At 41.1% G+C, this 13,075-nt stretch overlaps 1 protein-coding gene across 8 annotated transcripts in view; it reads right to left on the reverse strand.

Annotated features, from left to right (window-relative positions):
* Nucleotides 1-13,075, reverse strand: part of FOXN3 (forkhead box N3) — a 213,556-nt gene that overhangs the window by 25,548 nt on the left and 174,933 nt on the right. For 5 of the 8 annotated variants that reach the window (XM_074908523.1, XM_074908522.1, XM_074908521.1 and 2 more), the window contains exon 5: nucleotides 2,960-3,025. The exons of 2 other annotated variants lie outside the window; for them this stretch is intronic. In XM_074908523.1, the coding sequence (XP_074764624.1) occupies nucleotides 2,960-3,025 (66 nt within the window). The remainder of the gene's footprint in view (nucleotides 1-2,959; nucleotides 3,026-13,075) is intronic. One more of the 8 variants, XM_074908524.1, reaches the window with a different exon arrangement.

Below are 13,075 nucleotides of genomic sequence, written 5' to 3' on the forward strand. Positions count from 1 at the left end.
TTTAAATGGTCATTTAAAACTGTAAAGCTAATTAATCAATCTGTCACAATGCAGGAATAGTTTACTCTGGATTTTCTAAAGGCACTGAGATGGGATTCCTTTCTGACAGACTATATTAAAAGAATAAATTGTAATAAGACTTTGAATAAGGCTGTTGCTATCTTCATCCTAAAGATGCTTTTAGCATCCACATTGCCTAGACAACCATGGATTTTTATCCCGCTGGAAAGACAGCTTTTAATCCAAGATGCCTTCAAAGTCAAAAGCCAAATAACTATCCGCACAAACATGAATCCAAACTCTGCCACAATCTGCTTTGGAGGTATCCATGTTTCACGATGGTTAAATGTTCGTAGGATAGGCAAAGGCCTTAATGGACTGGAGTTTTAAACTTTCTGACTTGTCAAGTTGTTGTACTGTGAAGTGACACCCAGGTTCTGCCTCCATCTGACTGTCTTTGTTGTGGAAGTAACTGGCACACTTGGAGTCAGACTCTCAGACCAAAAGGGTGTTTTCGGTCAGGTTATTAACACCTTTGGCCAAACTGTAAACTATGTCTCACTCTCTTCAAATCACTTCCAGTCAAGCTTGTCTTCAGAAGAAGGGGCATTTTGCAGCCCTGATGGTTTGAGCACATGCTTGACATCACAGTCTAATATGACAAACAGAACTCTAAATCTTCAAGGGATCAAGCAGTACCAGCATGCTTACTGCCCTGATCATTCACAACTTGATTTACAGACCACTGTACTCACTGACAGAACAGAAAATGAACTGCGGGCTCCTAGATGATGCTCAGCATTGTAATGAAATTCTTATAGCCCAATTGCCTTTTATTTGAAAACTAATTTTAAACGTGATTTTGTGTGCAATTGTTCCTTAATGTGCAGTAGTAAATTTGCTTTAAGTTGCCTAAGATTTTCCTAACATGGTAGGTAAGTGAGACCCAACTGCAATTCACAGGCTGATTTACTTCCTCAGGTATCCATCCGCACACACACAAAAATATTTCTCCTTTGTAATCTAGAGGACCTCTGAGGTTACGATAAAAACTTCTGCTCTTTTCTCCTGGCACCAGCCAATTCTACCCAACATTTGGAGGAATGCATGAACTTCTGGGCAGACCCTGCATGTCAGTTTAAAGGCACAGAGGAAGGCCTCATTACTTGCAGACATCAAAGGGGGAGCAATGTGAATGAGAAGCTACCTTTCTGCTTTCATCTCGCTCTCACTTTTGGTGTCCTGCAACAACAGCCCACTGAGAAGGTGACATGGAGGGAGAGATACGCCAAACTTGTAGAGGTCGCTCTGAGGAAGGAAATTCTAGCCTTTTACAAACTAAAACAGCACTAAGCCATTTGCCAACCTGCAAGCTATGAAATGACAGTCCCCAAGTCTCCAAATCACTTCCACGCAAGCACCTACAATGCTGGTAAACATGCACATGTGATAAAAATCTGCAGCGTGTTTGGTACATGCAGCTTGCTATGGATCTCCTCCCTTTCTTGTCTGCAACCTTCTCGTGCTCTTCAGTTCCTCTGGAAGCTCAGATTATTCTGCGTTTTCCCATTCCTTTCCTGTGCACATACTGTTTTATGTCTCCCTCCCTCTTTCACATGCCCTTTTACCCTTGCACTCTCATTCTACTCCAACTTTCTTTCCCCTTTTCTCCACCCCACAAATCTGGATTCTTTAAATTTCTGATCCTTTGAAGACCTCTCATTTTATTCTTCCCCCTAAGCCCAACAATAACCTCCTTGCCCCGATAAAATTTTCATTTTTCCTACCTACATGTAGCTGGGATTGCTCACCCTTTTACTGCACACAATCCCTGAAGGCTGTTTAAGAGAGGAGGACAAGGACCACTCTTCTATCTTCCCAGAAGAGTTTCTTGGTACATCATGCTCTCCCCTGAGAGGAGCTTCTCAAGAGGCATTTCTCTGGCAGGGTCACAAAGCAGGCTGACAATAGCTTTCCTCCACTGCACAGGAAATGCTTTGATAGTAATTGACTCTCTTCCCCAGGCAGAGTATCAAAGTGCGAATCAAGGCTTCCCCTGGAATTTGGATTTGGTTGCCCGAGCTAGAACAATAGCAGTGATGCCAGGCAGGCTTGATAATGGCTTCTATTTTAACTTCTGCCTTTATTTTTTAGAGCTGCCTGTCACTTGGCATTACTACCATGCTTGCTGACCAGCGATATGTTTGTTTTCTTGTACTCCCCGCTTTTGTGCAGCTGTATTCCTCTACGGATTCCTCTAATACCTTCACTGCGAGGTCTGTGCGGCAGGACGATTCCTGCGCTATTTGCACAGCCCAAGAACAGTGGGGGCCAAGGCCTCTTCAGTGCTCTGATAATACACAGCATCAAAATCTCGGGTCTGCTCACAGAACAAGGACAGTACTGGCAGGAAATGAGACCTCTCCTTGCTCCCTGGAGCCTGCCTACTGCCTTGCATCAGACAGAGCAAAAAAGCAAATCGGGCAGGATGTGTGCAAGGAAGGACTTGAAACAGTGCCCAAGTGAATGGGAAGTATCCAGATGGCTGTGGTAACTCACACGATGGGAGTCAAATCAAAACAAAATGAAAACAAAACCATATGCCATGTACCCTTCGCTCTCTTGCTCTCTTTCTCTTCCTGCCTTTCTCCTGGCTGTTGCCCCAGGTCTTTCTATCAGTACAGATAATAGTATGTTACTCAATTATGTGTATGTCATGAATAACAATAACCCCTCTTTTCCATTAGAGATCATGGATTACTATTATTCATGTAACAAAGAATGTAATACGAATCACAAAATTATACTCATGTAAGGGTCAAGGAAGTGTAAGGGTCTACAAGGGAAATTATATTTCTTCATTAAATCGTCCTTTTTATCTGGTACGCTGCATACTTATAAAAGAGAATATTAACTTTACACGTCTATGTTGCTATATGCTATAGAAATATCTACTCACAACCTGCTTGTATCTCAGGGGGAGTATTCAAAAGCATCATGGCAGTGGCAGCATCAATGTCAGGATCTGGAAAAATCAACCAATAAATACATTATTTACAACTGGGCTAATCTTCTTGCCCCCATTGCTAAACTACAGGTTCAACCAAATCTCTGCAGTGAAAAGGTATGAGTTCATTATTCGGAGGGCTCGTTGATCACCCACTGAATTTCCCCCCAAACTTGCATGTGATCCCATTGCTACTATTAAGTTGAGCGCAGTGATGGATGTCACCAAACCATACTCATGTGTGCATGGTACCTTTGCTGTTAGCCTCATGAATTTGCTGTTTAATTCTCTAGAGAGTATTTCGATTTCATTACAAAGGATCTGTGAAAGCAGATGCAACATCACAATTTGGAAGCAACACACAGGGATGAGCTGACAGTAGAGTGGGAAAGCACAAGGAACACCTACACCTGAGCAAGTACAGAAGATGACACTTGGTCATTTCTATTTGTTGATAAGAATTTCAGTGATGATTGAGAAAAGTGTTGGAAGCCAAACTGCTACAGTTAAGGGGAAAAAGACCTAGCATTTCACTGAAGCACCAACTTATTTGCATCCTCATCCACTGTCACTTTAATATAAGCAAAAATCATCGTCTGGCTGCTGTTATTCTTAAATTGGTTTCTGAATCCATCACGAACAGTCAGTTGACAGATGGTAAGTTATAGAGACAGAACAAAATATGATCCTTTTATAACTACATTCACTTGCTTCACACACAGCAGCTCGGCTGCTATGGAAATGTAGGTAGCTATGACAACAGTAAACAACCCCACAACGGCCACTGAATAAGCTGAAAAGAACATCTGCCCCAGCAAAGCGTCCCAGCTGCCCTGGGGCGCAACTTGCTAATCGTGCAGTGATGCCGTGTGACAGAGAAAGCCGCCTATGCCATGTCCAAATAAATGAAGTGTGCAATTGAAGCAGACATAAAAACGCACGCCCTGGCCGACTGCTGCCTCTGTGCTGCTAAACTGAATGACTAATGAGTATGTGTTAGTTGTTTGGGTTTTGGGTTTTTTTCAGCTTGTCAGTATTTATACTAAATTACATACCAAAAAATTCAATTTACTACTAATAGCTTCATGGCACTTTATTTTGGCTATTATGTCAGAAAATTACTTTTCACTGTTAAAAATAGATGTATATTGTACCTTTTTATATTTCAAATCTGTTTCCAGTAATGTGATGTGGTATAAAGCCCTGCAATTTATTAACAATACAGATGACGTAGAGAGGATTTCAATATCTGCTTAAGCAAAACAGAAATTCACTTGACCGGTTAAGAGAAAAAAAAGGGGTTTTTTTGTTACTTTAAGTATGTACTACTTTTCTGTGAATAGCTGGAAACACTTCTAATGGCTACTTTATTATTTAATTGCTGAAACAGTAAACAGAGCAACAGTGTAGCAGGTGTAAAACTAAAGTTGAAGCAGCAGCAGACTAATAAAAGGCGCCCATGTAATGGAAAGCAGATGCCTGTCTCCTGGACAGGTCAGCATACCCTTTTCCAAAAAGTCACCAACAGACTACAGAGAAAGGCATCTTCACCAACTTATGTTCATCTTCAAGTCTGAAGATAAGAGTATTCCTGCTGCAAGTGTCTATGCTGAAAGTGCCATTTCCAAACAGCTTCACTCCTGAACACGTGCCATGTTGCAGGACTGGGTCCACACACCACACAGCCCACACAGCAAGTTTCCCTTTAGTGAATCTGAAGAGGGATAATCTAACATTAAAAAGCAAGACAAAAAGCAAAGAAGCCTGAGAAATAAAGCTAAACAATACCAGAATTCTTCCACCTCTTTCATACCATAAAATCAGAAGACTCTTAGAAGTTGAATTTACTGTATCACAATTCAAACAAGCCAACTTCAGCACTTCTTTATCGGCTGTTCCTAAATGTTGTCTTTTTGTTTTACTTTAAACCATTGAGTAACATTGTAGCATACGGTTAATTTTGCTGTTGAAAGAATAAAAGGACACAGCCAGAGAAAATACATGTCCTGCTGACTTCATATTTTGTGTAACCATCTCTGTGCTTTGAGATAAAATTGATGTAACTGGTTTATCTTGAAAGGTGCATTCTTAGCCTTCGGACCACTAATGCTACCACCACATTTCTGTAATGACTTCACAACTGTAACACGAGCTGTTTACAACATATGACTGCATCCACAGCAGCTGTTTTCCAAAGCACAACCATAGTTCAAGTCCATCCACACCTGCTATGGTGTCTAGCTCTGTTTCTACTGGTATATTCTTGAAGAAACCAGACAGCTACTCCATAATGCCTTGGCAGAGGTAAGAGGGCTTGGAGACATGCACCCAGGGTGGTGTCAGTAAAATCCAGGATAATGTGCTTTGCATTGTCCTTCTGCAGAGAGAAAAGAAAAAGGAGGGACTGGGTACACAAGGAAGTCAAGCGCTGAGAACCAGCAGTCAGAGACCACACAAAGAGGTGACGAAGCAGTGTCCAAGGGCAAACTGAAAGGCCAGTTCATTCTTGCGCAGCATTTACACTCATGATTTGGAGGTTGTCCTTCTCAGGAGAGATCAATCAAGAGGAAGAGCCAAGTAGTAGTCATAAGGAGTAGCACTGAAGGCAGACGCATGAAGGGTGCCTTTGCTTGGACTGGCTTAGACTCCCGGTACCCATCAGTGCCCCCATGCTGATGGCCCTTTCCCCACAGCTGACATCTTCGGGAAGTCTCTTCCATGCAGATCCTCTCACTTCTAGCAGTAAGGGATGACCTTGCATGGCAGCCCGACCAGCCTGGCAACTGGATCCTCTCCCTTCTACCTGACTGTCTGTGTCCATGAAACTGTGGATTTCATTAAAGACCTCTGCCCTACCTGAAGTCTGTGATCAACACAAAGGCTCCTGAAGTTATTAACAGTGGGTGGTTAGTGAAAAATGATTGCAGGAACATCTTTCCCTAGGAAATCAGGTTAAAAATAGCTACATACAAAGTTCTGGAATTTAGAAAATTAAGTATTTAAATGAATGCATTCTGGTTTCTTTTTGCTAATTAAAGTGGTGAATTGACTGCATACACAAACTCTGTGTTCACTTTTCCCTAGTGGAAAATAGAAGATGCCCAACTTTCCCAGTGAAAGAAGAAAGTAAGGAACAACAAAGAAAAGGAAGGACTGTAGATGTTGTATGAAGAAGGAAGAGTACATCAAAGTCTCAAGCAGGAAACATCAGAGTGTGATAAAAAATAGTGACAAAAAATTGCCAGCAGCCACAGCTCTCCCTAACAGATGACTGCGGTCTACACACTCAGTGCTTCATGCTACGATCTGAAGTTTCAGTGCTTGGCCCCTCATCCACCAAGTGTCCTTCACAGGGTATCAGAAAGGACCTGTAAGAAACCTTAAGCACTTACACAAACTCATAAGGCATGAAAGCATATATCCCAATGCAGTTCAAAGCCAACAAGGGGCAGGAACTCCACCACAGCTGCAGTACCTCCCCTTGTAGTGGGAGCCTGCTGTTATTTTTGCCAGCATTGCTTTCAAAGAGAAAACTTCTTTTGATTAAGACGATACCAATGATGGATAACTCACAAACCTCATGGCAGGTCTGTTTGCTGCATTTCAGATTCAAGTCCTTACTCAGTGAAGTGTTCAAAAGTGAACACCAAATCGGTAAACAGCATCTAGTTCTTTCACTGAGGAACTAACCTACAATTTATCACTCTGTGGAATTATTATCTAGTGTATATTGTCAAGATGTGCTTTGAGCCAGACTTCACTCTGACATGAGATTACATACAAACATGCAGAAAAGCAGAGGATAACTCTCAGGTAACAGAATGTTTATTCTAGAATTGACAAAAAGTAATTAAAACCAAACAGGTACCTGAGAAAGCCTGATGTGACAGCTGTCCTTTTATTATGTTGTGATCTCTGATCTGAGTTAATTTCATAGAGAGGGGAAATGTTTTATAATAATTTATACTATTTTGATATTTAAAACTCTGATCTGATTTCACTGAATGCTTTAAATTCATCCCCTTCCAACTAAACTGTAATAAAAATTACGGTAACAGAGTCACTCTTGATTTTGCTAGAGGGTATTTATTTTTACATTCATACTATAAGGTTTTAAAGAAAACAGCAGTTTAAGCAGTTCAAAGCAACTATGGCCTGAATTTTCCAGCACAGATGCCTAGAGAGAGGCACTTAAGATGCATATTTAGGTACTACTGAAATGTTACTGCCAACTGACGTAAAGAATACAGTTAGTAAATAAACTGCACCATCTGTATACTACAACCATTGCCATGTTATCTCATCAGGAAGGAATTTATAAGATCTTCTTTTAATTTGAAGTTACTACATCTAAAATAGAGCTATTTTTGTAGAGAATTTCACTTCACCATTCAGTATGCTAGTTTTCAGCCCCTTCTACTTTACCTCAGCATCCTCCACTACTTTTTTTCACATTCAAATGCTCTACTGTAGCTGGAATGCATAAAACTTACTGCCACTGTACTCAGAAGATATAAGTCCAGTTTATTCTTTTCTTCTAAGATCAGTCTTTTTACTCCCTGCTTCAACTCCTAGCGTAGCCCATTCCTACACATTTTTTGTGATTTGATTCTTTTGATATTTTCAATTTTTGGCAGCAGGAAAATGTTGCAAAAGCAACACTGTCTTCTACCCTTTACCTCTGGGCTTATTAAACTGCAACAGAGCAAATAGCAGCTTGCCCCTATTTAACTTGTCTGTTAATAGATGTGCCTTTTCCCTTCCCACATCGTGATGGGTAACCTTGGTATGAGTCAGGTTAGGTCAAAGACATAGAGAATAGTAGAGTGAAGGCTTTTTTACCCTTTTTTCTATTTTTTAATTTATTTTGCCTGATGACAGAATAAGAACCTAGATGTTAAAATAAAATTGCGGTGTGCAAGATAGGAAAAAATACCTGAAGAAAACTGTAAGTACTGTAACTCTGTCAAACTCCTTGGTGTAGGATGCCACTGTGTCCACTTCTGAAATATTTAAATAAGGTTGAGAAGAGCTCTTAAAATGAACAGAATACTTGTGGAAGCGTATGGTAAACCGATAGGATTCAGAACCACGATCTTGGGAAGAAAACAGAAATTATATTCATACCTCAACAACAAGTGCATGAAAGACCAAGAATGAGAATTCTGGGAGCTATATAATAGAGGCCAGGAGGAAGCAATTTCACTACCAATACAAAACTAGCCTGGCAGTCACAGTGGTTCTCCCAATCCTTTGAAAGGATCTAGTATGAGACACAGAAGAAGAAAGGTATGGGTCTAAATGAACCAATATTTTTCCTAGTTTTTAAGGTAATTTCCGGCACTGCCAAGTAAGCTACAGTACGAATTATTCTGAGGTGTCTAATTTTAAAAAATACAGAATTTGTAACGGAAACCTTCTTCCTGCTCCTCTATTGTGTTAATTTGTATTGACATGAAGCTAACACATACAATTTCCATTCCCGAACAATACCATTTTATCAGCTGAAAAACTGTATAAACAGTTACAACATATATTTTTGTTAAAAATATTAGCTTTAATACAAAGAACAGTAGGATAAGGAGTTACAGAAGGTCCTGCACATGCACAAACTCAGAGAGGTTCATCTGTCATTTGGAAAGCTGTATGAAATCAAAACATATCATCCTAATTTTTCATCTCAGTAGTAAAGATTAAGACCAATCAACTGTTTGAAGACTCACAACACTGATATATATTTTACCAGTGCAAGATAAAAAACTTTTAAAGAGACAGATGACTAAAGAGAGATGAGATAGACATACATAAAACCGGCGTATTATAATACATTGTCTGCTTAAAAACAGGGTGGAGATCTTTGCTTTGTTTTTGTTCATTTTTAAAAATATTTTTAAATTTTGGTATGTATCACTGGCAAGCTTAATTTTCAGTGCTGAAGGATGTGAAAAGAAAATTTACCCATCACAAAGGCAACAGTAAAGTCCTTTTTGACTCCATCCAGCGTGTACAGCTTGTATTACTGAACAGAAAACATCACCTGGAGAAAGCACTACCCAGTAACCCTAGCACAGGAGAGAAACAACTTGCTGTTCCATCAGGTACTTACCTAATCTGTGATCAGGAATTTCAACCATCTTCTTAACTGATTGCTGCAGCCTCAGCTTCTACAGTGGAAGACGGGATTATGAGGACTGTAACTCCTCGCAGTCTTAAGAGGTTGCACACTTTTTTTTTTTTGACCAAAAGATACACATACACACAAACACACATGCTCTTTGTCCCCAGTTATGAAGATATGCGTTATCTCTAACTGGGACATGAAGGTCATTATTGCTCAAGCCTTCATAATGTCTCTGCTGCTAATAACAGGTTTTTCTTTCAGCAAAGTGTGAGGATGGCTGGCAGGAGAAAGCACTCTACAAAACTCTGACCATCTGAGACTAAATAAACCGTACCTTACTGTCCCATACAATTGCTCATTGTAAGCACTCATTTATTTCTCATGCTATTTCAAAATACATTTGTGTCCACGAGACCTTGAGGACTGAGTATGCCTTTCAGTCCAGCAAGCACAGGACATGCCGACCAGAAAAGAACCAATGCATCTCACATAGCCTGAGTGACCCCTGGGGAAATGTTTACAGTTCCTCCCTCTCTCAGCCACTGGTTCTGCAGGAAAAGGTGCCTTTTGGGTACTTTCACTGCAAGATGAGTCTTCAGGAAGGCTTCAACCAAACATCTCAACTACTGGAATCACTATGACACAACCCACAGAATGAACACAGCCAAGGAAGGCGAACATGAATTCCACACTTTTCAGGATCCAAAAAGCAAAGGGGAAAACATCAGATAAACATGAAAACAACAGTGAGAAAGGTATTTCAGTGATTTGAAGGAAAAAATGCTACTAATGATGAGAAAAGGGGTCAGGCATGTGACACTGCCAGTGAAAGGACTGTATACAGTCTAACTAGGGAGCCAAATGCAGCCTAAAACCAAAAACAAGAGCAGAAAAGGTGAAAAAAACCCAGCAGCTAAAATAGCTGTGTGCTAATAATGCAGGCAGACTGACATAATAAAAGAGGAACTCAAGGCACTAGTGTTATTACAGGAAAATTCACAAACAGGGTGAAATGGCAATTATTATTGAAACAGGTGTCAAAAGGTCTGTGCTTTTCAAGGAAAAGAAATACAAGTTTTATATGGTAGGACACTGTCATGCAATAATGAAACAGCAGACTTTGGAAACAGAAGAAAACAGAAAATGTTTGGAAATGCTGTCAAAAGATGGTCAAAGAAGACTTCTAAGAGAGACACTGGGTCTGCTCTTGACTTCTTGCACGAGATAAGGATCTGGATAGAGCTCTGCATCATTAAAGAAATGGGAATTATGTCAACACAGGAGACTCACTTCACAGTACAGATTGGAGAGCAAACGCTATTAACCATAGTAAGGCCAGTTATTCCTGGATGTGACAGCTGACAAGTTTCTTTATCCATGTTGCTGTGTGAACAAGAATAGATTATTTTCTGCTCTATCATAAGTAATGACGATGATTTTGGAACAGGGGACCACAAAGTGATTCAGTTTAGACAAAGTGGGAAGGATAACAGCAAGCTAATTTTATTTAAGATCTATGATTTCCAAAGAGCAAGTTTTGATGAACTAAATGGTTCCTGTGGACCCTCTGGGAAATAGACTGGGCTGAGGAACTCTAGACCTCAGCCTGGGGAAGGCTGCAGTTTCTGCAAGTCATTGCATGAAGTGCTCACTTCAACCTGTATCCTGAGAAAAGGAGGAATGACTCATTAAAAAAAAATAAATAACTAGAAGGCTAAAAACCCAAGCTGGACAGCTGAACTGACATGGAAACTGACTTTAGGAGAGAAAACAGAGCTTGGTTTGCTCAGATAAACAAAAAAGGCAGAAAAGAAGTAGGACTATCAATACAATAAAGTGACCATGGGACGCAGGGGGAAAAGGAAGAGAACTATTAATTTGAAGGACAGTTTCAGTAAAGCAACATTGGCTGAAGACAGACTGGTAACCAGAACATTTCTAGACAAAAGACCAATGGTATTTTGGGAAAACTCTTCTAACAGGAGCTGGAACAAAGTAAAAAGTTTGACTGTGAGTTTTCAGAAGTATTTATGCAGTGTTGCTGCTCACAATGTGTCCCAAGGAAAGGGACTCTCCAGAAACTGCCTTCCAAACCATGCTTCTCTAGGGCAGGTAAGCCCTCTGCAAAACTCTAACAGAGAGGTAAAGAACACAAAGACACAGTCAGGAAGAAACTATGTCAGTGGAAGCCTGTTTACACAGAGGCTCATCTACATAAACCTTCAGAAGTACCAGGATGATGTCTGACACTCCAGCACCAGACCTTGCACCACTTCATGACAAAGCTTATGGGCAGTGTTACAGATGCAGAAGACCCAATGCCTATCAGCTTCCAGCATGTGATGTGCCCTGATTTGCTGAACTCAGCAGGATGCCTAAAGCTCGCTGGCCATCTGCACTTGGAGGAGAGCAGCGCAGAGCTGGAGCCTCATACCTGACAGTCAACATGGTGCGGAGCAGTGATGCAAGACCACTGCCATCACAGAAGCTGGCCTGAGCTCTGTGTGACAGCCTTAAACATGTAAGCAAGACTCCTGGTATGATAAAGAGGAGTTGGCCAGAGGCTACTCCAGTAGCAATTCAACCATGGCACTATGAAAGAAAGACAGTGAGAAATCTATGTGAGACCTGGCTTACAATTGGTCTCACCTCTCCCACTGCACTCCCATGCCTGCATATAAACTTTTGTTTGGACTCCTGCCTTCTCTCTGCTTTCCTCTGCAGAACAGTGGAGAAGGTCCAGGAAGGAAGGTGCAGAGAGGTGCCAGCAGGCAGAGCCTCGTACTTGGGGGACTGGGAAGAGCACAGGGGAAGAATGGTGGCCCACAGCTCAGGCAGGTCTGTGCACAGGGGCTGCTTTGTGAGCCTAGGAAAGGCTAGGAAAAGTGGCTGCAAACCCAACAGTTCCCACTCTGATGCACGCTGTGGCTTTCAAGGCAGGGACAGCTGGAATTGCGATCAGAAGTATGTTAAAAAAAAAACCAGAGTAAGTATGACCAACTAGCAGGTACACACACAGGCAGGAATGCAGTCTGTTGGGGCTCAAGACCCCACCACACAGTTGTGACAGCCAGCCCAGGCTTGCTCTCTAGTACACAGATTAGGTGTTCCTTCCCCAGGAGGGACAGTGGATAAACAGAGGTGTGTGTTAGTGCTAATTCTTGAGTGAAGTTACACCTGAGAGAACAAATCACTTTTTGTTTGTAAAGTTATGTCCAAGACAGGCAGGCATATTATAAATAAAAAAAATAAATCAAAGTCTACCATTAACTTCTTCCTAAGATTGAGACCAATTAACAGTCACTAGTATGAATCACTCAGAAACCAAATAAATGACTAGTTTTAAAAATCTACTATTAAACACATTGGAAAACCCTGCTGGGGCAACTGTTTCTCCCTTGACTATCTTTTGCAAGTGTATCCCCGGTGAAGACCAAGAGGACTAGACATAAACTTACCCAAACAAAGGGAAGAGACTAAAGTGTATTTTCCATCAGAGCACTTGACAATCATTTTGCATTGCTGTGAGCCAGCCCCAGCCTGTACATGGAGACGCTAGAGACTTGCCCAGGTCTGTGGATGACGGCTGAGCACTCTCCACAGGGAGTGATGTTCAACATGGCTGGAACAAGCTGCTCTTCTGCTTCTCAGAAGGAAATCAATGGAGGAAGGAAGACAGCCCCAGCAACACTGCCATCATCTGACAAAACTGCTTCCACTCTTCCTGCAATACTCCTTCTAAACTTCTTTAATTTTTCAAATAAAAACAACAGAAGAGCAGGAATCTGGTGTTTAGGGCCTTTTGACTATTTTTGCTGGAGCGCTTCTCAAGTGGGCTGAAGGATGAGACACAGGCCAGTGAGTGGTAAGGCAGTGAAGGAACTAACATCATTTTTTGAAGGATTATTACTATTAAGTATGAAAACAAACAAAGCCTTTGAAGATCA

Source organism: Athene noctua, chromosome 6, assembly GCF_965140245.1.
Source record: "Athene noctua chromosome 6, bAthNoc1.hap1.1, whole genome shotgun sequence".
Taxonomy (NCBI): domain Eukaryota; kingdom Metazoa; phylum Chordata; class Aves; order Strigiformes; family Strigidae; genus Athene; species Athene noctua.